General features: G+C 41.1%; 1 protein-coding gene across 3 annotated transcripts in view; it reads left to right on the top strand.

Annotated features, from left to right (window-relative positions):
• Nucleotides 1–27,319, top strand: part of MYOM1 (myomesin 1) — a 166,952-nt gene that overhangs the window by 99,417 nt on the left and 40,216 nt on the right. For all 3 annotated transcript variants that reach the window (XM_070050417.2, XM_002713606.6, XM_089305875.1), the window contains exons 18-21: nucleotides 2,273–2,469; nucleotides 11,650–11,776; nucleotides 14,719–14,903; nucleotides 20,960–21,074. In XM_070050417.2, the coding sequence (XP_069906518.2) occupies nucleotides 2,273–2,469; nucleotides 11,650–11,776; nucleotides 14,719–14,903; nucleotides 20,960–21,074 (624 nt within the window). The remainder of the gene's footprint in view (nucleotides 1–2,272; nucleotides 2,470–11,649; nucleotides 11,777–14,718; nucleotides 14,904–20,959; nucleotides 21,075–27,319) is intronic.

Here is a 27,319-nt window from a genome sequence, read left to right as displayed (position 1 = left end):
AGTGGATAAACGGTGGTACATGCAGACAATAGAATATTTTTCACAGAAATGAGCTATCAAGCCATTTATCACACATATTTATGCACACACACACACACACACACATACATATATCCTAAGGTAGAATGTTTTTCTAATCAAATAAGAAAGAAAATGATGAACACATGGTGATAAATTTCTAAATGTCTCTCATCCATCCCCTATTTCTACCCACCCCCAACCTCTGAAACAACCAATTTTTTTTTTTTGACAGGCAGAGTGGACAGTGAGAGAGAGAGAGAGAGAGAGAGAGAATGGTCTTCCTTTTGCCGTTGGTTCACCCTCTAATGGCCGCTGCCGCCAGCGCGCTGCGGCTGGCGCACCGCGCTGACCCGAAGCCAGGAGCCAGGTGCTTCTCCTGGTCTCCCATGGGGTGCAGGGCCCAAGTACTTGGGCCATCCTCCACTGCACTCCCGGGCCACAGCAGAGAGCTGGCCTGGAAGAGGGGCAACTGGGTCAGAATGCGGTGCCCCGACCGGGACTAGAACCTGGTGTGCTGGCGCCGCTAGGCGGAGGATTAGCCTATTGAGCCTTGGCACCGGCCAACAACCAATGTTTTTTGACACTTTTATTTGTCCCTCATCTCAAAATGAGATGAGATATTCATTTGAGGTTCATGTTCAAACAGTACTCTGAACTCTTTTTTTTTAGATGTAAAGAATAAAGGAGGTTGGTGAGTGGGGAAAAAAAGAATAAGATAGTTTATTCTCCACAATCCAAATAAATATTTATAAAATTCCTTCTGACATCATTGCATATTTAGATGGATTTCTTTCCATCACTCCGTACTGTAATGTCAATAGTAGATCGAAAAGTTGATTAGCAAAGCCACAAAATGAAGGAAGACTTTTGAAATGTTCTCCAAATATTTTTCCAAGTAGGCATTAACAAACACAGTGCACAGTGCACAGTGCCAGCAGTATAATAAGTAATATTCCACATCAGGTTAAAAATAATGCAACAAAAATATTATATACTAAGAGAAAATCGCAGAGTACATTGTGCCATTGTGCCTGGTTTTTTTTTTTTTTTTTTTTTTTTAAGATTTATTTAGGCCAGCGCCGCAGCTCACTTGGCTAATCCTCCGCCTGCAGCGCCAGCACCCAGGGTTCTAGTCCCGGTTGGGGTGCCAGGCTCTGTCCCAGTTGCTCCTCTTCCAGTCCAGCTCTCTGCTGTGGCCTGGGAGGGCAGTGGAGGATGGCCCAAGTGCTTGGGCCCTGCACCCCATGGGAGACCAGGGGGAGGCACCTGGCTCCTGGCTTCGGATCAGTGCAGTGCTGGCTGTGGCGACCATTTGGGGAGTGAACCAACAGAAAAAGGAAGACCTTTCTCTCTGTTTCCCTCTCTCTCACTGTCTAACTCTGCCTGTCAAAAAAAAAAAAAAAAGATTTATTTATTTTACTTGAAAGAGTTACAGAGAGGCAGAAGCAGAGAGAGAGAGAGAGAGAGAGAGAGAGAGAGAGAGATCTATCCGCTGGTTCACTCCCAAATGGCCGCAATGGCTGGAGCTGGGCCAATCCAAAGCCAGGAGCCAGGAGCTTCCTCCCGGTCCCCCACACAGGTGCAGGGGCCCAAGGACTTGGGCCATCTTCCACTGCTTTCCCAGGCCATAGCAGAGAGCTGGATCAGAAGTGGACCAGCTGGGACTCAAACTGGTGCCCATAGAGGATGCCAGCACTGCAGGCAGTGGCTTCACCTGCTGAGCCACAGTGCTAGCCCCAATACCTGCTTTTAAAAAATGTTTTTGAAAGCTGTGTTCCAGAATAAGATTTCTCCTGTTTGCAAGCTCTCTGCAAGGATAAGAGAGCCTGAATAGTGAGATCTAATCATTTGGAAATTCTAAATAAGGGAATTGAAGCAGAAACTGATAATGCACATTCCACTTTCTTCAGAAGGCAGATAAAAACAAAACCACATAAAAAACAAAAATACATACCTTGGAAAAAATATTTCTTATTGTGGAAAAAAAGAGTCATTCTTTTCAGGATATTGTACCATCTTGCTGCAGCAGATTCTTTTTATCTTTGGCATTATAATTGCAGTGTACTTTTGACCCCGTGTCCATCATTTTTTCTACATCAAGTCATAGGTCAAGTTACTAATAAGTCTCATGTTTTAATTTTACACTGCAAGATCTAGTGCCCTCATACATGGCATCAGTTAAGCAAGTTTGATACATAGGGAGTCATTAATGCATATCTGTTTTACTCACAAGCTATTCTTATTGCAACAGCGGCACCATCTCCACCCTATGATATCAAATGTCTTGAAAGTTTTCGTGACTCAATGGTTCTTGGATGGAAGCAACCAGATAAGACTGGAGGGACAGAAATTACTGGCTATTATGTGAATTATCGCGAGGTAATTGGTGGAGTACCTGGAAAATGGAGAGAAGCCAACATCAAGGCTGTCAGTGACGAGGCATACAAGGTAAGTCTGTGACTTCTGTCCTACATATGAGGCTATGCTTGCACACACGCACATGTGCACCCTCAGCACCTTGTAAAGGATTCCTGCCATTTCTCCAGTGTCCATTGTCTGCTGTATCATGAGTTCGTGAAAAACACACCTAGGTAAATACAAGAAGTTTAGTTAACCAGGTAACATTTATATATTCTGATTCATATACATAATATTTTCTTAGAATATTTATCACAAAATGTATACTGATTGGGAAAACTAATGTTTCTTGCAAAATTTATAAAACATCCACATCCAGTATGCCACTAGCTTCAAGAGTCCCTGGATCCAAATGACTCTAGAGTTTTAACTCTCAGTATCTAAATCTCAGAGGACAAAGGGATAAGGCCTTGGTGGACTCAGTCTTCCACTAAGTGTCCCTGCACAGTGGCTCTGTTGGCCAGAGAGGAGTACTCCGTGTGTGTACTACTCTACACAGAGGCCTCCACTATTCAGCCCACCTCAGGCACCTGAGGTCTCACTGATGCCTTCACTGATGGCTCCCCTCATTACTGTCATCTCCCAGCACTCACAGAACCTCATGCTTTGAGGGTCCATAGCAGGGTAAGGCCAGGGCAATGCAGATTTCCCAATTCAATGCCACATTCTAATTTAACATTTGAAAATTATGGAATGTCATATACATACTTAGAGTGTACAAGTGAAATTACATGTTCAAGATTCTTTCACATCTATGTGTGTAGCAATATGCAATCTTTTCATTACTGTATGGTATTTCATCATTTGACTGTATCACAGTATACTCTTCCACTCTGTTATTGAATGCTATTTGGGTACTTTCACATGATGCAGATATGAACATTTTTTAAATGTTAAATAAAGATTTATTTATTTGAAAGACAGAGTTACAGAGAGGGAGAGGCAGAGTCAGAGAGAGAGCTCTTCCATCCTGTGGTTCATTCCGCAAATAACCACAATGGCCAGGGCTGGGCCAGGCTGAAGTCAGGAGCCAGGAACTTCTTCCAGGTCTCCCACATGGGTTCAGGGGCCCAAGCATTTGGGTCACCCTCGGCTGCTCTCCCAGGCACACCAGCAGGGAGCTAGATTGGAAGTGGAGCAATCTGGACTCGAACCATTTCCTATATAGGATGCTGACATTGCAGGCAGTAGCTTAACACATTACGCCACAATGATAGCCCCTGCTAAGTTTTCTTAATAGCTAAGTTAATAAGTTACCTAAAAGTTCTGTTGGACAGTAGGCCAGGGTGTTGACCTCTTATGAAACAATCTAGAGAGAAAAAAATTCAATCCTTTGGAAAGTATCTATTGGAAGATTTTTTAAAAAGGGATTTATTTTATTTGTTTGAAAGGCAGAGTTATGGAGAGAGAGAGGGAAAGACACAGAGAGAGGGAAAGGCAGAGAGAGAGGTCTTCCATATTCCTCAAATGACTGCAGCACCTGGGGGCTAGACTAGGCCAAAGCCAAGAGCCGGAGCTTCTTCTAGGTCTCCCACATGGGTGCAAGGGCCCAAGCATTTGGGCCACCTTCTGCTGCTCTCCCAGTTGCATTAGCAGGGAACTGGATGGGAAATGGAGTAGCTGGGACTCGAACTGGTGCCCATATGGGATGCCAGTGCTGCAGGCAGCAGCTTTACCCACTATGCCAAAGGACCAGCCCCACCTGTGAAGGTTTTTGTACATGTGCTTGTTCATATGTGCATTTAGTTTCTGTAGCTTATTCACAGAGTAGATTAGCTAGACCAGAGTCATTTATCTTCCACTCTAGTAGAGAATTCCATACTCTTTTCTGAAGAATACGGAAATTCCTGTTGCTTTACATCCTTGTCAACACTTGGTGTATTCACACAATTTCAGTTTTGGCAATCTGAGTATCAAATGAATGTGAATATATTTTTCTTTGTAAGTGGTCCATTCTAACATATTTTTAAAGATTTATTTATATATTTGAAAAGCAGAGTTACAGAGAGACAAGAAGAGACAGAGAGCTTCCATCCACTGGTTCACTCCCCAAATAGCCACAACCGCTGGGGCTTGGCTGATCCAAAGCCAGGAACCAGGAGTTTCTTCCTGTTCTCCCACGTGGATGCAGGGGCCCAAGGACTTCTGCCATCCTCTGCTGCTTTCCCAGGCACATTAGCGGGGAGCTGGATTAGAAGTAGAGCAGCCAGAATTTGAACTGGTGCCCAGGTGGTGGTTTTACCTGCTGTGTCACAGCACTGTTCCCTTAACATTTTTTAAATGATATGCCTGTTAAGGCTTCTACCCATTTTTCTAATTTTTTTTATTGACTCATAACATTCTTTATATGTTATTAATATAAATACTGATCTGTGTAAATTGTGTTATCTTCTACCACCAGTGGCATGTTTTCCTCTTTTTTTTTCTTTTTTTTTAAATTTTTTTTTTTTTATTTTTGGACAGGCAGAGTGGACAGTGAGAGAGAGAGACAGAGAAAAAGATCTTCCTTTTTGCCGTTGGTTCACCCTCCAGTGGCCGCTGCGGCCAGCGCACCGCGCTGATCCAATGGCAGGAGCCAGGTACTTCTCCTGGTCTCCCATGGGGTGCAGGGCCCAAGGACTTGAGCCATCCTCCACTGCACTCCCTGGCCACAGCAGAGAGCTGGCCTGGAAGAGGGGCAACCGGGACAGAATCCGGCGCCCTGACCGGGACTAGAACCCGGTGTGCCGGCGCCACTAGGCGGAGGATTAGCCTAGTAAGCCACGGCGCTGGCCATGTTTTCCTCTTTATAGTGACCACATTAATTTTTAAAAAATTTAAAATTTTAATTAATTTTAACAGGTTCAATGTAATTTGTAGACACAAATCTAAAAACATGATATTCCCATCTTCCCTTCCCCCACTTTCATTCCTTCTACCCTTCTTTCTGCCTTTTTTTTTTTTTTAGTTTTTGAGATAACATTTTAAATTTAGATTACAGTACAAAGGCTTTATCCTTCACCAATTAAGGAGTTTTGCAAGTAGTTTTACAAGTACAGGGACCCTAGTTTAGTTAGAATATAGACAAAGGCTAAAAAAAAAATTGAATGTGTAAATGACCATCTCACCCATATATATATTTTTTTTTTGGTCAACTAGTCATTCAGAATTTCTTTCAATTAAATAGAACCAGTGGCAATTCAACATCTAAATATTTCCTGAACCACATTCATTTTAATCTCAAATTAATGGTAGTCAGATGTACCAATATTTCCTTTGTCACTGGTGATTTGTGCTTTTTTGAAGAAATACTTTTCATAGAGATATTGTAGATTACATCCTAGAAGCTTTATGGTTTTCCCACTTACATTTTTTAAAGATTTATTTTATTTTTATTTGAAAGACAGAGTTACAGAGAGAGGTAGAGACAGAGAGGTCTTCCATCCAATGGTTCACTCCTCAGATGGCAGCAATGGCCAGAGCTGTGCCAATCCAAAGCCAGGAGCCAGGAGCTTCTTCCGGGTCTCCCACGTGGGTGCAGAAGTCCAAGGACTTGGGCCATTTTCTACTGCTTTTCCAGGCCATAGCAGAGAGCTGGATTGGAAGTGGAGCAGCTGGGTCTCAAACCGGCGCCCATATGTGATGCCAACACTTCAGGCCAGGGTGTTAACCCACTGTGCCATAGCGCCGGCCCCTCCCACTTACATTTCAGTCATTAACTCACCTTTAATTTTTGTATACACTGTGAGGTAAGGGTCACATTAATCCTACCCCACCTCCAGTGGAGACAGAGTTCCCCAGTATTGTCTGTTGAAGTTTGTCCTTTTCTGCAGTTCTGCTAGGCTGCCTGTATCATATCAATTTTCTTATAGGCACAAGACCATTCTGGTGATCTCTATTCTGTGCTTCTGGTGTGTTTGTCTACCCTGGGCCAAACTACACTGATTCAATTATTATGGCTTTACAGTAAACTTGATAACTGATAGATCAAGTTCTGCCAGTTCCTTCTTCTACCAGGGCTATTCTTAGCTATTTGTACTTTGATATAAGTTGTAGAATTACATTGCCAAGTTTTACCAAAAACAAAGACACACAAGAAAAAAAGAAAGACAACAATAAAAGAAATAATATAAACTAAAATCCATTGGAATTAAAATTGGGACTACATTGAATCTAGGAGTAAATTAAGGAATGATTGATACTTTTAAAAATATTAGGTAAGGAATAATTGCCTTTTAAAAAATAAGTCTGCTAATTCATGAACATGATATTTCTCTTCATTTATTTTGCTCTTCTTTAAAGTTTTTCTCCTTTTTTTAAAAAAAGATTTTGTTTATTTATTTGAGAGGGAAAGTTGCAGGCACAAAGAGGGAGAGACAGAGAGAAAGGTCTTGCATCTGCTGGTTCACTGCCCAAATGGCCACAACGGCTGAAGCTGAGTCAGGAGCCAGAAGCCAGCAGCTTCTTCTGGGTCTCCAACCCAGGTCCAGAGGCCTAAGAACTTGAGCTATCTTCTGGCTGCTTTCCCAGGCCACAAGCAGGGAGCTGGATTGGAAGTAGAGAAGCTGGGACTTGAATCGGTGCCCATATGGGATGTCGGCACTGCAGGCAGAGGCTTAGCCTACTGTGCCACAGCACTGGCCCCTAAAGTTTTTCTTTAAAATTTTGTAATTCTCTGCAGAGATTTGCACATCACTTATTTATAGGTACTATATATTTTCAGTGTTGTCAATAGTATATTTTTATATAGTTTTGTTGCTGTATAGAGAACTATAATTTTTAAATATTGATTTTGAATACTGTTGTTAAATGTAGTTTTTTGCTGTTTTCTTTTCTAAAATTTTTTAAAGATTTATTTATTTATTTATTTGAAATGCAGAGTTACAGAGAGAGAAAGGGAGTGGGAGAAACAGAGAGTTCACTCCCTAAATGGCTGCATTTAGGGCCAGTGCTGGGCCAGGCAGAAGTGAGGAGCTTCATCCATGTCTCACACATGGCACAGGAGCTGGAGTACTTAGAGTCATCCTACACTGCTCTCCCAGGCACACCAGCAGGGAGCTGAATTAGAAGTAGAGCAATCTGGACTCAAACTGGTACCCGTGTGGGATGCTGGCATTTCAGGTGGTGGTTTAGCCTGTTGGCACCACAATGCCAGCCCCTGCTAAGTGTTCTTAATGACTTTAATAAGTTACCTATAATTTGTTTTATTCCCTCTTTTTTTTTTAAAGATTTTATTTATTTATTTGAGAGGTACAGTTACAGACAGTGAGAGGGAGAGACGGAGAGAAAGGTCTTCCACCCGCTGGTTCACTCTCCAAATGGCCGCAATGGCTGGAGATGCACCAATCCGAAGCCAGGAGCCAGGTGCTTCTTCCCAGTCTCCCACATGGGTGCAGGATGCCGGTGTCGCAGGCAGAGGATTAACCTACTGCGCCACAGCACCAGCCCCTATATTCCCTCTTACATAGTCAGGTCATCTGTAAATATTGATAGTTTACTTCTTCTTTCCAAATTTTATATTTTTTACTTTATTTTCTTACTTTGCTTTGTGCCTAGACTCACACAATGTTCAATAGAAGTGGTGAAGTTGGTCCTTCTAGACTTGATCCTTATCTTAAAAGGAAAATTCGCAGCATTTCACCTTTAACTATTATGTTTTCTATAGGTGCTTTGTAGATAACTTTTATCAATTAAAGAAAATGTCTTTAGTTCCAGGTTATTGAGAGTTATTTAATTATCAGTTTTCCCCCCTGAGTCTATTGAAGTGATTATGTGATTTACCCCTTGAATTTAATGTGGTGCATTCTAGTAACTGTCTAATGTTAAAACAACCTTACATTCCTGGGAGAAACCCAGCTTGGACTCTGTGCATATCTTGTTTATATATTTGTGGATTTTCTTGCTGATTACCATTAAGGATTTTTGCTTCTATGTTTATGAATGAGATTATATTGAGGCTAGAATTAATTTGTACCGATTTCTTTTTTTTTTAAGATTTATTTTATTTATTTGAAAGTCAAAGTTACACAGAGAGAGAAGGAGAGGCAGAGAGAGAGGGGTCTTCCATTCCAATGATTCACTCCCCAAATGACTGCAACGGCCAGAGCTGAGCTGAGCTGGCCAGGAGCCAGGAGCTTCCTCCAGGTCTCCCACGTGGGTGCAGGGGCCCAAGGAGTTGGGCCAACTTCCACTGCTTTCCCAGCCCATAGCAGAGAGCTGGATCGGAAGAGGAGCAAGCCGGGACTCAAACTGGCACCCATATGGGATGCCAACGCTGCAGGCTGGAGCTTTAACCCACTGTGCCACAGCCCCGGCCCCTGTACCAATTTCTTACAAGAACAGTACAGGAAGGAAAGATTACAGGATAACCTCACTTTATTGAGAGCTAATTTACCTACCATAAAATTCACTCATTTAAAATGTTACTTTATAAATTTTGAAGTGGGGTCTGTGCTGTGGTGTTGAAGGCTATGCCATAGCCCGCAGTGCCAGCGTCCCATATGGGCGCTGGTTTGAATCCCAGCTGCTGCACCTGCTGCACTTTGAATCCAGCTCCCTGCTAATGACCTGGGAAAGCAGCAGCAGATGGCCCAAGTGCTTGGGCCCCTGTACCTGTGTAGGAGACCTAGAAGATCCTGGTTCCTGGCTTCACCTGGCCCAGCCCCAGCCGTTGCAGAGTGAACCAGCCAGTGAAAGATCTCTCTCCTTCTCTGTATCTCTGCCTTTCAAGTAGATAAGTAATTCTTTAAAAAAAAAATTCTTTTTGAAGTGATGTTATTAGGTACATACAAGGTGCCTGTTTATTGCTAACAATATGTCTTGCCTTAAAGTCCACATTGTCCCAAAATATTTTAAAAAGGTCCATATTGCCTGTTAATAATAGAGAAACATTGGTTTTCTTTTTATTGGTGCTTTCATGCTGTGTAACTTTTTATCCTGTAACTTTCCGTCTTTTTTGTAACTTTCTGCTGTATATGTGTGTCTTAAAAATAGCATCAAGTTGTGTTTTAGTTAGTTCCACATGATAGTCTTTGTCACTTAAGAATGTTTAATGTTATTATTTACTATTTTTTAAAAAATTCAGTCATCTCATTTTGTCTTCTCTTTTTTGTCCTTTCTGTTCTATGTTACATTTTCTGCCCTTCTTTGACCACTTTTGAATAGTTTTAAAATATCATTTTAATTAACCCTCTATAATATATTAGAAGGTATAGATTCTTGGTTTTTGTTTGTTTCTTCATTTGTTTTTCACAGTCAAGCAAACATCCATTGATTTTACCTTTCACTTAGGAACATAAGGGCCTTTTCTCAATTTATGTGGGATCTTCAAAAACATACATGGAAAATGCCTATTATGAAGAAACTATTTCAAATTTTCTCACATGAAAATAAACTTAGTTTTCCCATAACTTTTTGAAGTGTCTCATATATACTGTTGTGTGTTTTTCTGTGTTCTCTTTAAATTCAAATAGCATTATGAGTGATTGCTCTTTTGTAGAGTCAAAATTTGTTTAGATTTACCTATATATTAACCATTTTTACCTATATACTAACCTATATATCAATATGTTAATTAATATAAAGTAATATTATTATAATATTTATTAATATAATTTAATTAATACAGATAATAATCAACGATAAATAAAATAGCTAATTGATTAATATAAATTAATAAATTAATAAAATTAATATAAATATACTTAATATAAATATAATTAATATATTGTATATTATATATGCATTATTACTACATATAATATTATTATACATACTATATCATATAAATTATATAATTGTATATGTTATATATAATGTATAATATTTATATAATAATATATAATGAACATTTAATTATATTATACCTAAATTATTGATAATTAATAATAATTGATTATCAATATATAATTAATAATATAACAACATAATAATTACTATAAATAAGTATGAATTGATGTAATTAATGTGATATAATATAGATGTGAATTAATAAAATGATAAAATAAATATGAATTAATATAATACCTGTATATTAACCATTTTATTTGCTTTTGATTCCTCATCTTTGACCTTCTGTCAAAGGTTATTTCCTTTTGTCTTAAGTAGACATTTTGGGATTTCCTTCAGTGAGGATATTCTGAGAACAAATTCATTTTAATTTGTCTTAAAAATATCTTTATTTTTTGTTTCATTGTCACAAATATTTTTTCTGGGTAAAACATTCTACATTGGTAGTTGTTTCTTTCAGCAATTTAAAGTTATACTCCCACTCTTTCTGGTTCACTGTTTGCTCATTTGAGGGTAATTTTTTTTAGATTTCTTTCAATATTTTCACTTTATCTTTGGTGTGAGATAGTTAAAATATTATATGTCAACATCTTACTGAAGGACATAGAAAATACTTGGTCACTCAGAAAAGAGCAGAAATATTGTAAGAATTTGGATATTTTAACTCCTAGCTTAAAACTCATTTAATTTCTATTTGTACATGCATTAAATATATACATGTACTGCTGTATAACAAATTTACAAAGCATGTGACTTAAAACAACTCACATTTGTTCTGTTACACGTTTGTGGGTTTGGCGCCCGGAACAGCGTAGCTGGGTCCTATGCTCAGGGTCACACAGGCTACTGTCTGGGTGTCAGCTGAACTCTGAACTTGAGTTCTCCCCAGCTCATTCACACTGTGGCAGAATGCAGTTCCTTGCAGCTGTAAGGTTGTTACTCTTCTCCAGATGTGAATAGCTGGGCAGTTCACAGCATGGTATTTACTTCAGCCAGGCACTCAGGACAATGTTTCTCTTCAGGAAGGATGCAAGTCTCATTTTGAGAGTTCTTACCAGGATTCTTATTACTTATCTAGGATAATTTCCTTTTAGATGAACTGGAATCAGCTGATTAGGGACCTTAATTACAGTATCACTTCTCCATTGGCACATCACAAATAGCACAATCACAGAACTTGTTTTCCAATACATTTACCATATTCTATTGACTGTAGGCAGTTCAGTTTCACCCACACTCAGAGAAGAGAGTACAAAAGGTTATGATTTATTGAGGATCGCCCTGGGGTGCATCCAACATAGGAGGTCAACAAATGAAATGTTAAACAACTAGAATGAAACAAGGTCACCATAGGTGTGTGCAACATAGAAGGTAAATAAAATATCAAACAACTAGGAAAAGCAAAGCTCAAACATCCTGTCTGTGATGTTTTCAATGTTGCAGATTAGTAACTTGAAGGAAAACATGGTTTATCAATTCCAAGTGGCGGCCATGAACATCGCTGGGTTGGGAGCGCCCTCAGCAGTGAGTGAATGCTTCACCTGTGAAGAGTGGACCATTGCTGTTCCAGGTAAGTGGTGGAAACCACACCCCAGCCCTGAAGCCCTGGAGTTTCTTCCAAAACACTTAGAACATGGAACTGCACTGAATTACTGTATGGACAACATTTAAAGGAAAAGAAGTCTCTTGGCCCTGCTTGTTCACCTAAAATATTTTAATGATAACATTAGATAATAACAACATTAAACAATATAAATTCTTTATGCTTGTATTCCAGCTGAATCCTGCAGCCTCCATAGCTCAGTTTCTGCTTGGAATAGGATTGATAGAAACACACAATTTGAGTGCCAAAGAGCACACTGATCTTTGCTTTTGCTTCTTGAAGGCCAGTAAAGGGCACCCAAAACTTTCCTGCACCCCCTCATTCTCATGCATTCTCCCTCTGCTCTGAAACATCTCACCCCACTCCACAAAATTTTCTCTAGACCAAACCCATGTGGATTCTGTTCCTTGTTTTCTTTCCTCCTCCCTCCCTTTCCCAGCTTCTCATTGTACCACATGGATGGATTTAACATGTCTACCTAGGACTCAAGTACAGCTTCTCTGCACTTGCCTCTCTGCACTGACTTCTCCTGTTCTTTCTCTCCCCACACTTTCCAAACTCTGCATCCCTAAAAATATTCTTAAACCTGGCTGGCGGGGCCAGCACCGTGGCTCACTTGGTTAATCCTCCACCTGCGGCGCCAGCATCCCATATGGGCGCTGGGTTCTAGTCCCGGTTGCTCCTCTTCCAGTGCAGCTCTCTGCTGTGGCCTGGGAGTGCAGTGGAGGATGGTCCAAGTGCTTGGGCCCTGCACCCGCATGGGAGACCAGGAAGAAGCACCTGGCTCCTGGCTTCGGATTGGCATAGCGCCGGCCATTGTGGCCATTTAGGGGGTGAACCAACAGAAGGAAGACCTTTCTCTCTGTCTCTCTCTCTCACTGTCTAACTCTATTGTCAAATTAAAAATTTTTTTTAATTAAAAAAAATCTGGCTGGCAAAAAATCTCCTTCAAAGATTGTCCGACAAATAACTGTTATAGAGTATAAAACCGAGGATATAAACAATTTACTAAGCTATGAAAATTCAAGCTAGCAGCATTAATGTATGGTACTGACTTAAGAGACCCAAACACTTCAAGTGCCACAGGATGAGTAAATTCTTCCATCTGGATTTATTATCCATTTTTACAACTGGAGAATCCCTGGCCCCAGTGCCACCCTCCTCCTGTTTTTGAAACTGTTGAAAAGCCTTCATGTTGTCATCACCTAAGGAGCGTCCATTTGCATCACTTCTCTGCAAGTGTGAGTAGAAAAATTATAAGAGGAACTCAAGAGAAGTTCAAGTGCTCGAAGAGGCAAACACACTGTTTTTTCTTACACCTCCTTGAAGTCCATTGGTAGTTCTTAAGTTCTGCCACCTGCACAAATGTAGGTCTGTTTACAAATTCTTGCAATTCCTGAATGAAGATAAATGCAAGTGACCATAGGCTAAGAAATTCTGAGCAGGCCTATAGAAAATATCTCAATAGGAAGTGAGGTAGTTAACAGAGTAGATTGCAGGGTGAAAAAAAGTCGAAGGGACAGTCCTCCACCCCACCACGTGGCTCCTCTGTCCCATCTTTGACTTAGACTGTTGTGCAAGACATACATCAGGAGAGTTCCTGAAGGAGAGAGCAGTTAGAATGTCTTGTCATCCTTTCATTTTACAGATGAAGAAATTGAGACTCAAGTTAAAAGAAAGGTCACACAGGCAGCAAGTGGCAGAATTAGGTTGGAAATAAGTCTTACTACTCCAGACTAGAGGTGCTAGGAAGCAGTAGAAACTAGTTCCTCCTCTGTAAGGCAGGGTCAGTGATCACCACTGGGATGCTTCACTGGGTTCTAAGGATTATGCAAAATCATGGTCATAAAAGCCCTTTGCAATTAGGTATCTGCTGTTAATTAAATGTATTTCCATATAAAACATTAGAAAACGAGGATGACATATTTGTAACTGTTAAGCCAAGGTAAAGCGCCAAACAAATATTGAATTATCAATTGCAAATGCCAAAATGTAGCATGTTTGAGGCTATGCTTATAATTAGCTTTCAGGCCACTGTGAGTCATTTTAGGCAATTTCAGTTGGTTAGCCAGCAATCAGTCATTATTTTAAAAAGTAAGGCAAGAAAAAGAAAAAACTGAAATAAATAGCTTTATCATCTGCAGAGCAGCGGGGGTCATTCAGATACACAGGCAGCCGCTAGTGGTTTGGACCTTCCCTCCCAAGAATGCAAAAAGCATTCATATGGAGCACATTCTGGCTTCTTGCACGAGAGGGTTATCCAGTTACTTGGCCTCTCTCTGAGTATTGTTGATTGTCTTAAGGATAAAGAAAATAAATAAATGTAAAATACCTGGCAGTATTTAGCACAGATTCAGGACCCAGGGGACAGACTGTATTTATTTTACTGAAAATTTTGTGTAAACCATGAACTCTCATTTTTTTATATATTTGTGGAATATGTGCTTTAGAGGAATATTTCCTTCCTACTGGGGATAGTTCCTTTTTCTTTTGAATGAAGTATTATTACCTATATTCATATGCCATCATATAGAATTGCTTTCTTCAAACTATTTGAGATTGAGGGAGATTTTTAGACTATCAGTGAAAGGTAATTTGAAATAATTTGCTTCTAAAACTTGAGACTTGAGGGCAGCATGAAGGCAAGTTTTGATACAGCCTCTGATGGGCACCTTCAAGTGACTTTACCCACCTACTATCATCAGGAAACTTAATGGGTTGAGGTATGTAGAGCAGTCAGGGAAAGATGACAAAATGACCACAAAATACCCACTTTCATGTTAATGCTAGATTTGAAAAAGAACACCGGCATCAGGCTCAATTTAAAGACGTTAAAGATGGTTGTAAACTCACACATTTTGTGTTTTCTTATCTACATCATGGTTTCTATCCATTGGGTCCTCCCTCAGGACCACCGCAGAGCCTCAAGTACAGTGAAGTGCGGAAGACCTCCCTGGTTCTCCAGTGGAAGCCTCCAGTCCACTGTGGGCGGACGCCGGTCACTGGTTACTTCGTGGACTTGAAAGAGGCCCATGCCAAGGAAGACCAGTGGCGAGGACTCAATGAGGCAGCGATTCCAAACAAGTACCTGAAGGTAAGGGGCACGCGGAGTGTAACAGGAGATCGCTGATCTGGTCTGTTGCGTGTAACAGGCTCCTGGTAAGATTCCATTTAGCACTGGCTGAGTTTGGGGAAAAGTTCTGATGCTTAAAGCAGTTGATTGTATTTAACCTGAATTCCTCTGCTGAGCTTTGAAAACCATTCACCAGCTCCCTCCTTGCCTCCACTTAACCCACCTCACAGTTCAGTTACTCTGTCTTAAAACAAGGCCGGCACCGCGGCTCAATAGGCTAATCCTCTGCCTGCGGCGCTGGCATACCGGGTTCTAGTCCTGGTCAGGGCGCCGGATTCTGTCCTGGTTGCCCCTCTTCCAGGCCAGCTCTCTGCTGTGGCCCGGGAGTGCAGTGGAGGATGGCCCAAGTGCTTGGATCCTGCACCCATGTGGGAGACCAGGAGAAGCACCTGGCTCCTGGCTTCGGGTCAGCGCGGTGTGCTGGCCGCAGCGCGCCGGCCGCGGCGGCCATTGGAGGGTGAACCAACGGAAAAAGGAAGACCTTTTTCTCTGTCTCTCTCTCTCTCACTGTCCACTCTGCCTGTCTAAAAAATAAATAAATAAAACAATACTGCTGGGAATGGCACTGTGGAACAGCAGGTTAAGCTGCTGCCTGCAGTCCAGCATCCCATGTGGGTGCCAGTTCGAGTCCTGGCTGCCCCACTTCTGATCCAGCTCCCTGCTCATGTGCATGGGAAAGCAGTGGAGGATTGTCCAAGTGTGTGGGCTCCTGATAAAGCTCCTGGCTCCTGACTTCAGCCTGGACCAGCCCTGGCTTTTGAGCCATTTGGGGAGTAAGCCAGGGGATGGAAGCCCTCTCTCTCTGCCTCTCCCTCTCTGTAACTCTACTTTTCTTTTCTTCTTCTTCTTCTTCTTCTTCTTCTTCTTCTTCTTCTTCTTCTTCTTCTTCTTCTTCTTTTTTTGACAGATAAAGTTAGACAGTGAGAGAGAGAGATAGAGAGAAAGGTCTTCCTTCCATTGGCTCACCCCCCAAATGGCCGCTACGGCCGGCGCTGCGCCAATCCAAAGCCAGGAGCCAGGTGCCTTCTCCTGGTCTCCCACGTGGCTGCAGGCATCCAAGCACTTGGGCCATCCTCCACTGCCCTCCCAGGCCACAGCAGAGAGCTGCACTGTAAGAGGAGCAACTGGGACTAGAACCAGGTGCCCATATGGGATGCTGGCGCCGCAGGTGGAGGATTAACGAAGTGAGCCATGGTGCTGGCCCCTGTAACTCCACTTTTCAAATAAATGAACACAGCTTTTCTTAAAAAATACTGCTTACCATCCCCCAAAAGTAACTTTTTAATTCCTACCTCTGATTTTTTTTGAGGGTGGTTTTGGATTTTGGAGTGCTTATACAGAGGTCACACCAGGACACCTGTAAGCTGCTGGTTCTTTGAGTCACGCCCTGTCTCACTTCATTTGCTCCCTCCTGCTTGTGCTCATGTGAGCTCTCAGAGACTAGCATAATGGGTTCACTCAACTCTTGACCTTAGCCTCATGCTTATCCATATTATTGCCTTCTGGATTCCTCTAGAATATGCCGGCTGAGCCAGTTGCTAACTCAGTCTACCAAACCCTGTTCTGCTTTAGCCACTGAATCTCTCACTTGTACCAAGTGGAATCTCAAAAGAATGTTTTCTCCCATTGTTAGCAGTGGCACTTGGAGAAACTGAATCCATAGTAGGGCCTCAGAAGCTGTGAGAAATATAATTCCATTGGTTAGTACTTAGAACAAAGTGTAACTTCACCACAGTCATTCAGAAAGTTGCACACTGCATTCACACAGCCCCATCTGTTGGCAGAATAGGTCACTCCTATAGGGTGATATTCAAGCAATATACCTCGTCTAAAAGATCTTTCCCATTGGCCTGCTATCCCAGGTGAAGTCTGTACCATCTGTCAGTCATTCTCTGAGGTAAAGGCTTTATAGTTGCTATAATGTAAATATCTCCTCTAGGAGAGATGATGGCCCATAAACCATTACACCCAATACGCCATTAACTCAACCTAGCATGTGCCAATCTGCCCTCTCATCCCCCTTACGAAACTGAGGAAATAAGGAAAGACATCTTTTTATGGAAGAAAAAAGATCAAGGAAGAACTGGAACCCGGGATGCTATCTGGATGCCCAGATGAGTCAAGAATAGCTCTAGATTAAAAAACAAACATGGCCGGCGCCGTGGCTCACTAGGCTAATCCTCCACCTTGTGGCGCCAGCACACTGGGTTCTAGTCCCGGTCGGGGCGCCGGATTCTATCCCGGTTGCCCCTCTTCCAGGCCAGCTCTCTGCTGTGGCCAGGGAGTGCAGTGGAGGATGGCCCAAGTACTTGGGCCCTGCACCCCATGGGGAGACCAGGATAAGTACCTGGCTCCTGCCATTGGATCAGCATGGTGCGCCGGCCGCAGTGCGCCAGCCGTGGCGGCCATTGGAGGGTGAACCAACGGCAAAGGAGGACCTTTTTCTCTGTCTCTCTCTCTTTCACTGTCCACTCTGCCTGTCAAAACAAACAAACAAACAAACATACAAACACCTTTAGGATGATGTAAAATAAAGGTCAAAAACATCCTCGGTGGTGGTGGTGGTGGTGGTGGAGGAGGAGGAGGATATGCATGGCTACAGTGAAGATTTCCTGATCCTCAGTCTACCAAGTTCAGGATACCAAGAGTCTGAGATTGGACTTGAGTCAAGTGAAGCAAAACAAGGGTGAGAAGCCATGCAAAAGTGACCAGTAGCCCAGAAAAAATTGGACAGGAAGGAAAAAATAACAGGGTTTAAACATATCATAGAATAGTAAAAGTCATTTAATTCACCTAAATGTCATTTAATTAATTTGAAAAACAAAAAATAAAGACAAATTTTTAAGAGAGATTGAGGTTGAGTGTGCCTCACAAACCTGTGGGTGAACCTCTGGCTTTATTGTTTATGAGCAGTTTTTAAAGTGAAAATAGAATTTTTGATTTTTCCGACTATAAAACTAACACATGCTCTTGATGAAAACATAAACAATAAAGGCATAAAGAAAGTAAAGATTGCCTGTTAATCTCCATAGCCAGTTTGATATGTATTCATTTTTCCAGTTCTTTTCTGTTCAAACAAAGTTCAGGCCTATTATAGACAATAAATATACATATTAAAAAGTGAAATCTGATAAACCTAAGTGAAAACAGGAGAGAGAGTTCCATGAATGGGAGAATTTAACACTGTTGCAACTGGAACATAGTGGGCTTACTTCTGTAAGAGCACCCACATTCATTCCAGCTTCTAGTGTCAGGGGTTCCTAGAAAGCGTTAAGGATGCATTTCTTTCAATAAAAAGGATTGATTTGTATTGTGTTTTTGACAACAGAATTCTACTATTTATTTAATGATAGCTTTTCCTTGGAGCTAATGGATTTTTGAAACGAATTTTAAACTGGAAATGGACTTGAATTTAGACTCAGACTAAATTCACTGATTCTCATTTGATTTTATGATTGATAATTATAACCTGGTGAGATAGGAATACTGGAAGGGGTAGAGGACATGGGTGGAGAAGGCAAGGGAAGTTATAGGGAAGAGAAAAAAGTCTGAGAAAAGGAAAATAGATTTGTATAGATTATATGGATTACATGTTTATAGTGCTGTTGAGGCCCTTAGTCCATGCCCCTGGGAAGATGGAACAGTGGAGGTGTTTGTCATCCCGGTGACTAAACACCTGCTGCAGAAATCTGACTCAGCCACACATTATGTAAGTGTCAGGTGCAGATGTGTCAGGCACCTGGCAATTGGTCTGTTGTTGTCACAACAGGGACATGTTTCTGTTCACTCTGGAAACTAGTTACATGACATTCTTTGTTTGTTTAATATTTTTGCTTATTTATTTGAAAGGCAGAGTTACAGAGAGGCAGAGAGAGAGAGAGAAGTCCTCCATCTGCTGGTTCACTCCCCAGATGACTACAATGGCTGGAGCTACACCGATCTGAAGCCAGGAGCCAGGAGCTCCTTCCAGGTTTCCCACACGGGTTCAGGGGCCCAAGGAGTTTGGCCATCTTCTACCGCTTTCCCATGCCATTGCAGAGCTGGATCGGAAGTGGAGCAGCCAGGACTCAAACCGGCACCCATATGGGATGCCCGCACTACAGGCGATGGCTTTATCTGCTACACCACAGCTCTGGCCCCATGGCATTGTTTCTAAACGTAGAATTTAAACCCTGGGGCCGGTGTTATGGTATAACGGGTTAAGCTGAGTCCTGCTGCTCCAATTTCGATCCAGCTCTCTGCTGATGCATCTGGGAATGCAGTAGAGGACAGTACAAGTGCTTGGGCACCTGCACCCATGTGGAAGACCTGGAAGGAAGAAGCTCCAGACTCTTGGTTTTTGTCTGTCACAGCCCTGGCTGTTGTAGCCATTTGGGATATTGAACCAACAGATGGAAGACCTTTCTCTCTTTCCTTCTGTCTGTAACTCTAGCTCTCAAATAAATAAATAAATAATTTTTTTTAAAAAAAAAGGATCAATTAACTGTAGTGGACACTACTACTACATAAATGGTGGCATTCTGAATCATAGCAATATAATAAATAGATTAAAATCTAACAACTTAATATGTAATTCACTTAAACATGTAATTCACATGGTTACAAGCACTTCACTTAATTGAATAAATGTATTCCACCATTGTTTGGTTTAAATCACATTTTGGTCATTGATCTTCATCACAAAACTATGGAGAAAAATTATCACCTCTGGGTATAATAGATTCTTTCTTAAATATAATATACTTTGGGAGCTGGCATTGTGATGCAGCAAGTTAAGCCACCTCCTGCACCAGCATCCCACATGGATAATGGTTCTTCAAGTCCTGGTTTCTCCACTTTTGATCCAACTTCCTGTTAATACATCTGGGAAAAGCAGCGGAAGATGGCCCAAGTGCTTGTGCCCCTGCTATTCATGTAGGTGACCCAGATGTAGTCCTGGCTCTTGGCTTCAGCCTGGCCCAGCCAGCTGTTGTAGCCATTTGGGGACTAAAACAGCAGATGGAAGACTTCCATCTGTCTGTTTCTCCCTCTCTCTCATAACTCTGCCTTTCAAATAAATAAAATAAATCTTTAAACATATATCTATATAAAACATATATAGATGTATGTGTGTATTTAAACATATATCCATATATATAAACATATATAATCTACCTTTTAAATGTCATCTGTTTTAAAGGTAGAAAGCTAATTTTTGATGAAGTATTAACAGTATTTGTAATGGTAATGGGATGGTACAGAACCCTCAAAATCACAGAAAAATTATGTGATTTTGTCACATAATTATGTCATATGAAAATGCATTATAAATATTTTTTGCAACTCTTTGTAACTCTTAAGCATGGCACACATATAACTGATTCTCCACAGATATCTTCTTGGTTATTAAAAACTGGAGGAATTAGAATTTTAATACATTTTGATAATTAACAAATTATTTAAATTATGTTATGTTAAATTTTTGTCTATTTAGTGAGAAGTAGCTATATTAAATTTATAGGGACAATTTTTGTTGGTTTTTGTTCTCATGCTTTCACATGCTTTTAAACAAATGGAAAGTGTGTGTGTGTTGTGCTTTTAATTCTCTCTTGCCAAGAATTTCATTTGAAATTATTCATGGAATGTTTCAAAAATATCAGGAGGGAAAAAACCAATATATGTTATTATGAGCACTTTGTATTTTGTCTTTTTAAGCCAAAAAAAAGGTAGCTAATTCATTTAAGGCATATGCATGTTTGTCTCTGTTTCTGATGTTGGTGGCCATTAAACCATCTTTTAAAAAGAGTCCCTCAGAGTTGAAAGGGATCTACTTATAGATTCTAGTCCAGAGCAAAGGTAGACTAAGGCTTAAGTCACCCACTTAGACTTAGTCAGAATCAGGCCTGGAACACAGGTTCTATACCTTTGGTGCCATGTGACTCAATCTTTATTACAGAGGAAGGGCACATAGTTTTAAATGACATAAAGCACCCACTGCTTCATAAAATGTCCATTGCTTCTGTGCCTGCTGCTTTCAGGTTCAAGGCCTCACGGAGGGTGTCAGCTACGTGTTCCGTGTCCGAGCCATTAACCAGGCTGGAGTTGGGAAGCCATCCGACCTTGCAGGCCCTGTTGTGGCAGAAACCCGTCCAGGTGGGCTTTGACCTTCTAATTAAGATGAACCCCATCCCTGTAAAACACCGAATGAACATTCAACCTAACTTCCGTGCCTTTGTAAATTTTCAAAACCATCAACGCGTGCTATCTGGCTAACTGAAAAGCAGGATCTTAACATGCGATCATCATTTATTCCTTCACAGGCAGCCCAGGCAGGGACGAGCAAAGTCTGAGGTGGCCGTAGGGCTATCTGGTTCGTAATTAAAAACAGGGAAGTTCTCAGTTAAGTTACACTTCCTGGACCAACTGTTCCAAGCAAACATTCTTGGGACATTTTCCTATTATACCCTGGCCATTAATTCCCACAAAGTATTTTTCCAATCATTGGGGAAGCTGAAACAGCCCTGTTAGCAGGCACAATCCTTAAACTAATGTAGGATCTATGTAATTATAGCTATTAAGTTATATCAAGGGTCAACAAATGTTTTCTGTACTGGATTAAATAGCGAATAGTTTTGACTCTACTGCCCTGTGGGTCTTGTTACAGCTACTCAACTCTGCTCTGGTACAAAGTAGCCGAAGATAATATGTAAATTAATAAGCATGACTATGCTCCAATAAACCATTTTGCACATAATATGCACTATACAAATTATAAAATTTTAATTAGAATTATAAAATTCTAATTTCACATGCCCTAAAATATTAACCATCTTTTGATTTTTTCCAACTATTTAAAAATATAAAAACTGTTCTTGTTCTTAGCTTGTGGGCCACACAAAAAGAGGCAACAATCCAGATTAGCCCACATCCCATAGTTTGCTGACCCGTGGGTTAAACTAACAGCCGTTCTAACTGAATGGTCTATGGAGTTGAGGCACTACCCACATTCCATGGTTGGGCTGGAGAAGATAGTCTTCCCCTTTATTATGAGAACAAAGTTTACACTGTTCATTGCCCCCATGGTTTCAGATCATTATGTAATAATACTTATTTTTTATCATTCAATCTGTATCATTTTTAAAGTTATCACATATTTCATCTTTTGAAGTTAAAGCACTGGAAGCAAGAGAGGATAAAATGTTACCTAGCTGTTTTTTAAATTTTTAAAAAAGTTATTTGAAAGACAGAGAACTGTCAGCTCTTGGTTCATTCCCCAAATACCCACAATAGCCAGGACTGGGCCCAGGCCAAAGCCAGGAGCCAGGAACTCAATCCAGGTCTCCCATGTAGGTGGCAGGAACCCAATTACTTAAGCCATTGCTGCTGCCTCCCAGGGTGTACATCACTAGGAAGCTGGAGTTAAGAGTCAGAACTATATATTGAACTCAGGTAGCTGCCCCCACATATTAGACACAGACATCTTAACTGCTAGACCAAACACCTCTTCCTAGCCAGTTATTTTAAGCTTATATTAATTCTAGTCCAAATGTTTTCACTTTCTTCTGCCTCTATTTTTAACGTGAAATAAGCAAGGAGCGGCTACATAATATAACATGTGTATTTATTTTCCTTATGAGATAAGAATACAAACAGAAAACTCTGCTTTCACAGCATGTTATTGCAAAATGTATACAGTGTGCCCTTTGGGAAAATGTCTGTGCCTTCCATCCTATTTCTTCATAACCTATTTTCAGCTACTCTTAAACTACTTTGTAGACACGGGCCTGACAAAAGTGACCTTCTTATACAAAGGAGTGGCAGGTGTCTGTAGGGAGAGCCATATTTCATACAAGTAATCTTTGCAAAATTCCATGAGAAGGCAGAAAAGTGCTGGAAACTTCTACACCAGGAAAACCCACAAAGACACTAGCACATATACTGTGTAGAAATTGGATTCTTCAGTTTATAACTGTGTAGAAACTAAGGATGTCAAATGGACATGTGCAAGACTCCCAAGTACAGCATCTACTCTCATAAAAGCAACATTTAGGCTGCTGTACAATCTTAATCTAGACATGAACAAACCAAAAGCACTCTCTAAGACATATATTCCAATTCTGTTTGAAAAAAAGCTTAAATCAATTTCTCATCACTAGCTTCAGAGTGGCAGATAGCTAGGCATGACATTAACGGAGCCACCACCAGGAGAATTTTGCCACCAGAAAAGGATGTGCTGGTGACCTCCTGGGTGAGAGTTTTGTTTCGTTTATCTGGAATAAGCCATCAAAAGTGACTCTTGTGGCCATTCCATTCCCAGTATGTAACTGCAAATAATAGCTGCAGATATTGATACACTAAACGGTTCCTATTAACCCATTAAAGAACCCCTGGCTCAGAGCCTAGGAAAAAGCCTTAGGATACACAGAGTCAAAAAGAAGTATCAAAACTCCAGTGACTTCGGTTTGTTTTATATGCAAAAATCCATTCTTTCAATTTGTATTTCTTGAATTCCTACTGCACAGCAGGTGCTGTGTGGGCCCTGGGAGTAGAGTCATGTGACGTCATCACTGCACACTGGGCTTACAATTTAGTGGAGAACCAGAGCTTACAACCTGATATGATGAGAGCTAGGATAGTCATAAAACATTCCCCATAGTGAATAAGCTATAAAATAGCTATCAAAGTAAATCCCTGTAAAAACTTATATGTGGGGCCTGCGCTGTGGCTCACTTGGCTAATCCTCCGCCTGCAGTGCCAGAATCCCATATGGGCACCGGGTTCTAGTCCCAGCTGCTCCGCTACCAGTCCAGCTCTCTGCTGTGGCCCGGGAGTGCAGTGGAGGATGGCCCAGGTGCTTGGGCCCTACACCCGCATGGGAGACCGGGGGGAGGCACCTGGCTCCTGGCTTCGGATCAGCGTAGCTCCGGCCGTGGCGGCCATTTGGGGAGTGAACCAACGGAGGGAGACCTTTCTCTCTGTCTCTCCCTCTCACTGTCTGTAACTCTACCTGTCAAATAAATAAATAATCTTTAAAAAAAAACTTATATGTAGCCTAGAATTATCTGTATTTATTAATAATTATATTAAACATAAATAAATTAATTTTGTCCATATGGTTATTTTATATTGGAATAGGTGGAGTATATCAATTTCAGGATTTGGGTTGTGAAACTTGGATCACTATTTCAGAAGAACAATTTGTTTTGGGGATATATGGTTAAAATTTCAATTAGAAGATAAAGTTTATCATGTAATAGCAAACCACAAATAACAGCTAACAGGATACCTCAGGAGTAATTTGAATTCTAGTTAAAAGTTAACTTTATCCGTCAGGGTCAGTAGGATCATTGGTCTCCCTTTAAAGTCAAAGAATATTCAAGCAGATAGGGCCCAGCCACTACTGCAAAGTCTAACTGTTCTGATAATAAGGATCCAAGGAATGGACTGAGTGTGCCATGCTTTACCAAGAAATCCATTAGTTAAATGGGCTAAAAATACTTAGTGCAGATTTGTTGGTGCATAAAACAATATTCTCTTCTTGCTATTTGATATTTTAAAGCAGTATCTGTGGTTGGTTGCATCAGACCTGGGGTGGAGGTGGAGGCCAAGTAAACCAAATCAGACAGGAGATGACAGACACCTACCAAGGCAAGGTGATGAGGTGGAAGGCTGAGAGCTGGAGGTACAGGCTGCAGGTATTCCTCCCTGAGAAACAGAGCTGCAAGCAGGAGAATAGGGTGATGGGCAGAACCCACACATCAATCAGAGACCAAAGCAGGAACTGGGGTAAGGCAGGTTAGGAGCATGCACTACCAGAAGTAATAATGAGCTGCGATTGAGTGACAGTCTCCTGGCCAGTGCTCATTATATCCCAGTATGTATAAGCTGGTTGACTCAGACCCTGGTGGCTGAGAGGGCAGATGAGTGCTTTGTCACCACATGGTGGAGTCTGGGAGGATTCTGAAGCAGGAAGCCAGGCTGCTTCTCAAAGATGAGCTCAACCGACCAATTTGGAAAGCTGAGCTTACTAACTGGTCTCTTTCACCCACTGGGGCAGTAGTTCTCAACCTTGGTTGTACATTAGAATCATGACAGGAATTATTTTTAAAATAATCTCTATAATGATTTTTAAAATCATCTCTAGGGCTAAGCCTGGACATAGGTTTATTGTTGCGTTAGACTATGGGCTCCTAAATAAGAGCTATGTGCCCCCCGTTCCTAACCACCACCACCCCCCCAGTGTGTGTGTGTGTGTGTATTCTATATATGCCGAGAGCCCACCATAGTACCTGGTGTATAGTAGTTAATCTACTAAATGGAAAAATAACAAATGACTATCGTGTGTTTGGGCCAGCAAGTGTGACTGTTTTGTGGCCTCAGGGTGTTCACGTGATCCTAGGTATCTTGTACAGGATGCCCTGGTTATGAAGAATAAGCAGGAAAGTTCCTCCACTGGAAGCTGCGATGTGGGTGGCAGGGCGATGGATCAGCCAGCAGTCCTCATCAGGAACACAGGCAGCTCAGTGCTACATAGGACTAATACAGTAACTCACTTTAACCTGCTTCCCTATATCCTGTCTCACATCACACACATACTCCATGGAGAAGGACAAATAACTTAAACTTATTAAGGTGATATACTAGTGCTGATATAAAAGGCTTTTTATGAGGATGAATTCTCAGATTATGAAAAGTATGGTAAGGTAAATACCTTACTGTGATTTTATTTCAACTTTTACATTTTATCTTTTTTTTTTTTTGAGGTGGGGATAAGAAAATTAGAACAGAGTGAGTTAATTTCCAAATAGCTTATTTTAGCTCTGGGCTACACCTTAACCATTCATAAGCTGCAGGTTTATGGCACTTAGAGGGACCATTGAAATCCCATCTGTGCAACCAGGTATCTCTCTGTACCTATAGTAAGGATATGCTTGAGGAGATTTCTGACAACTCTTACAAATCCTTTTCAAAGCAAAATAGTCTCTTTTATTTTCTATTCCCAAATCTTCTGAGATCTTAACTGAATTCTGATGTTTTTGAACAAATACAAAGGTTGTTTTTTTTTTAAAAAGATTTATTTTGTTTACTTGAGAGACAGAGTTACAGAGAGAAGTAGAGAGAGAGAGAGAGAGAGAGAGAAGAGAGAGAGATCTTCCATCCACTAGTTCACTCCCCAAATGGCCTCAATGACTGGAGCTGAGCTGATCTGAAGTCAGGAGCCTGGGCTTCTTCCAGGCCTACCATGTAGGTGCATGGGCCCAAGGATTTGGGCCATCCTCTGCTGCTTTCCCAGGCACATGGAAGTAGAACAGCCTGGACTCGAACCAGCTTCCATATGGGATGCCAGCGCTTCAGGCCAGGGTTTTAACCCACTGTGCCGCAGCACCAGCCCCAAGGTTGTGTTTTAGAAAGCCTAAATCATGACAAATTTTGGTTTACTTTTCCAGCCCAATGTTTTGGGATAATGGGATGGCTATCCATGTAGATGAGAATGTCCTTACTTTGATAGCAGGACATCAAACTTCCTTTAATATAAAGTAATTGGTAGTACCTCAGCACCTGACAAAAGCTCATTCAAGCTAAGAATTATTTTATTTTTTAAAGATTTATTTATTTATTTGAAAGGCAGGATGACTAAGAGAGAGAAAGAAAGAGATCTTCAATCTGCTAGTTCATTCCAGGTCCAAGCCAGCAGCCTGAAATGCCATCCAGGTCTCCCACATGGAGAGGACAACTCTGAAATACTAGTTGACTTCACAGCTTATCCCTACCATTTACTTATCTCTCTTCTAGCAGTTACTTAATTTTAAATCATAAATTTTAATCTAAGACTTTAAAACATTATTCTTTTCTGCAAGTAGAAATTGTCACATTTCTTAGGTTAGAATTCAGTTATAAGATAATAACATAAGACTGATAGGTTGAGGTAGACATACATATATTGCATGGAACTTAAAAATAACATCTTTTATTTTAAAAAGGAAAACAACATTTTTTGTTTCACTTCATATTTTCACAAAATATCTCCAAGTGCTTTATAAAAATTAACTTTCCCAGAATTATTTAATGAGATAGCTCTATAGTCTGTCAGTAACTGAGACAGCAACTAACCAGGGCTTTCCTGTTTTTTTGTTGTTGTTGGTGGTGGTGGTGGTGTTTGTTTGTTTTAGACTTATTTTATTTATCTGAAAGGCAAAGTTAGAGAGAGAGAGAGAGAGAGAGAGATTCCATACACTGTTTCACTCCCCGCATGGCCGTTATGGCCAGGGCTAGACCAGGTCAAAGCCAGGAGCCTGAAACTCCATCTGGGTTTCCCACATGGATGGCAGGGGTCCAAGCACTTGGTTCACCTTCTGCTGCCTTTCCAGGCACATTAACAGGAAGCTGGATTGGAAGTG

This window comes from Oryctolagus cuniculus, chromosome 10, assembly GCF_051225735.1.
Source record: "Oryctolagus cuniculus isolate XC-2025 breed Fujian yellow rabbit chromosome 10, ASM5122573v1, whole genome shotgun sequence".
NCBI lineage: Eukaryota > Metazoa > Chordata > Mammalia > Lagomorpha > Leporidae > Oryctolagus > Oryctolagus cuniculus.
The sequence above is the reverse complement of the archived record's forward strand: the minus strand, read 5'-3'. Positions and strand labels throughout refer to the sequence as shown.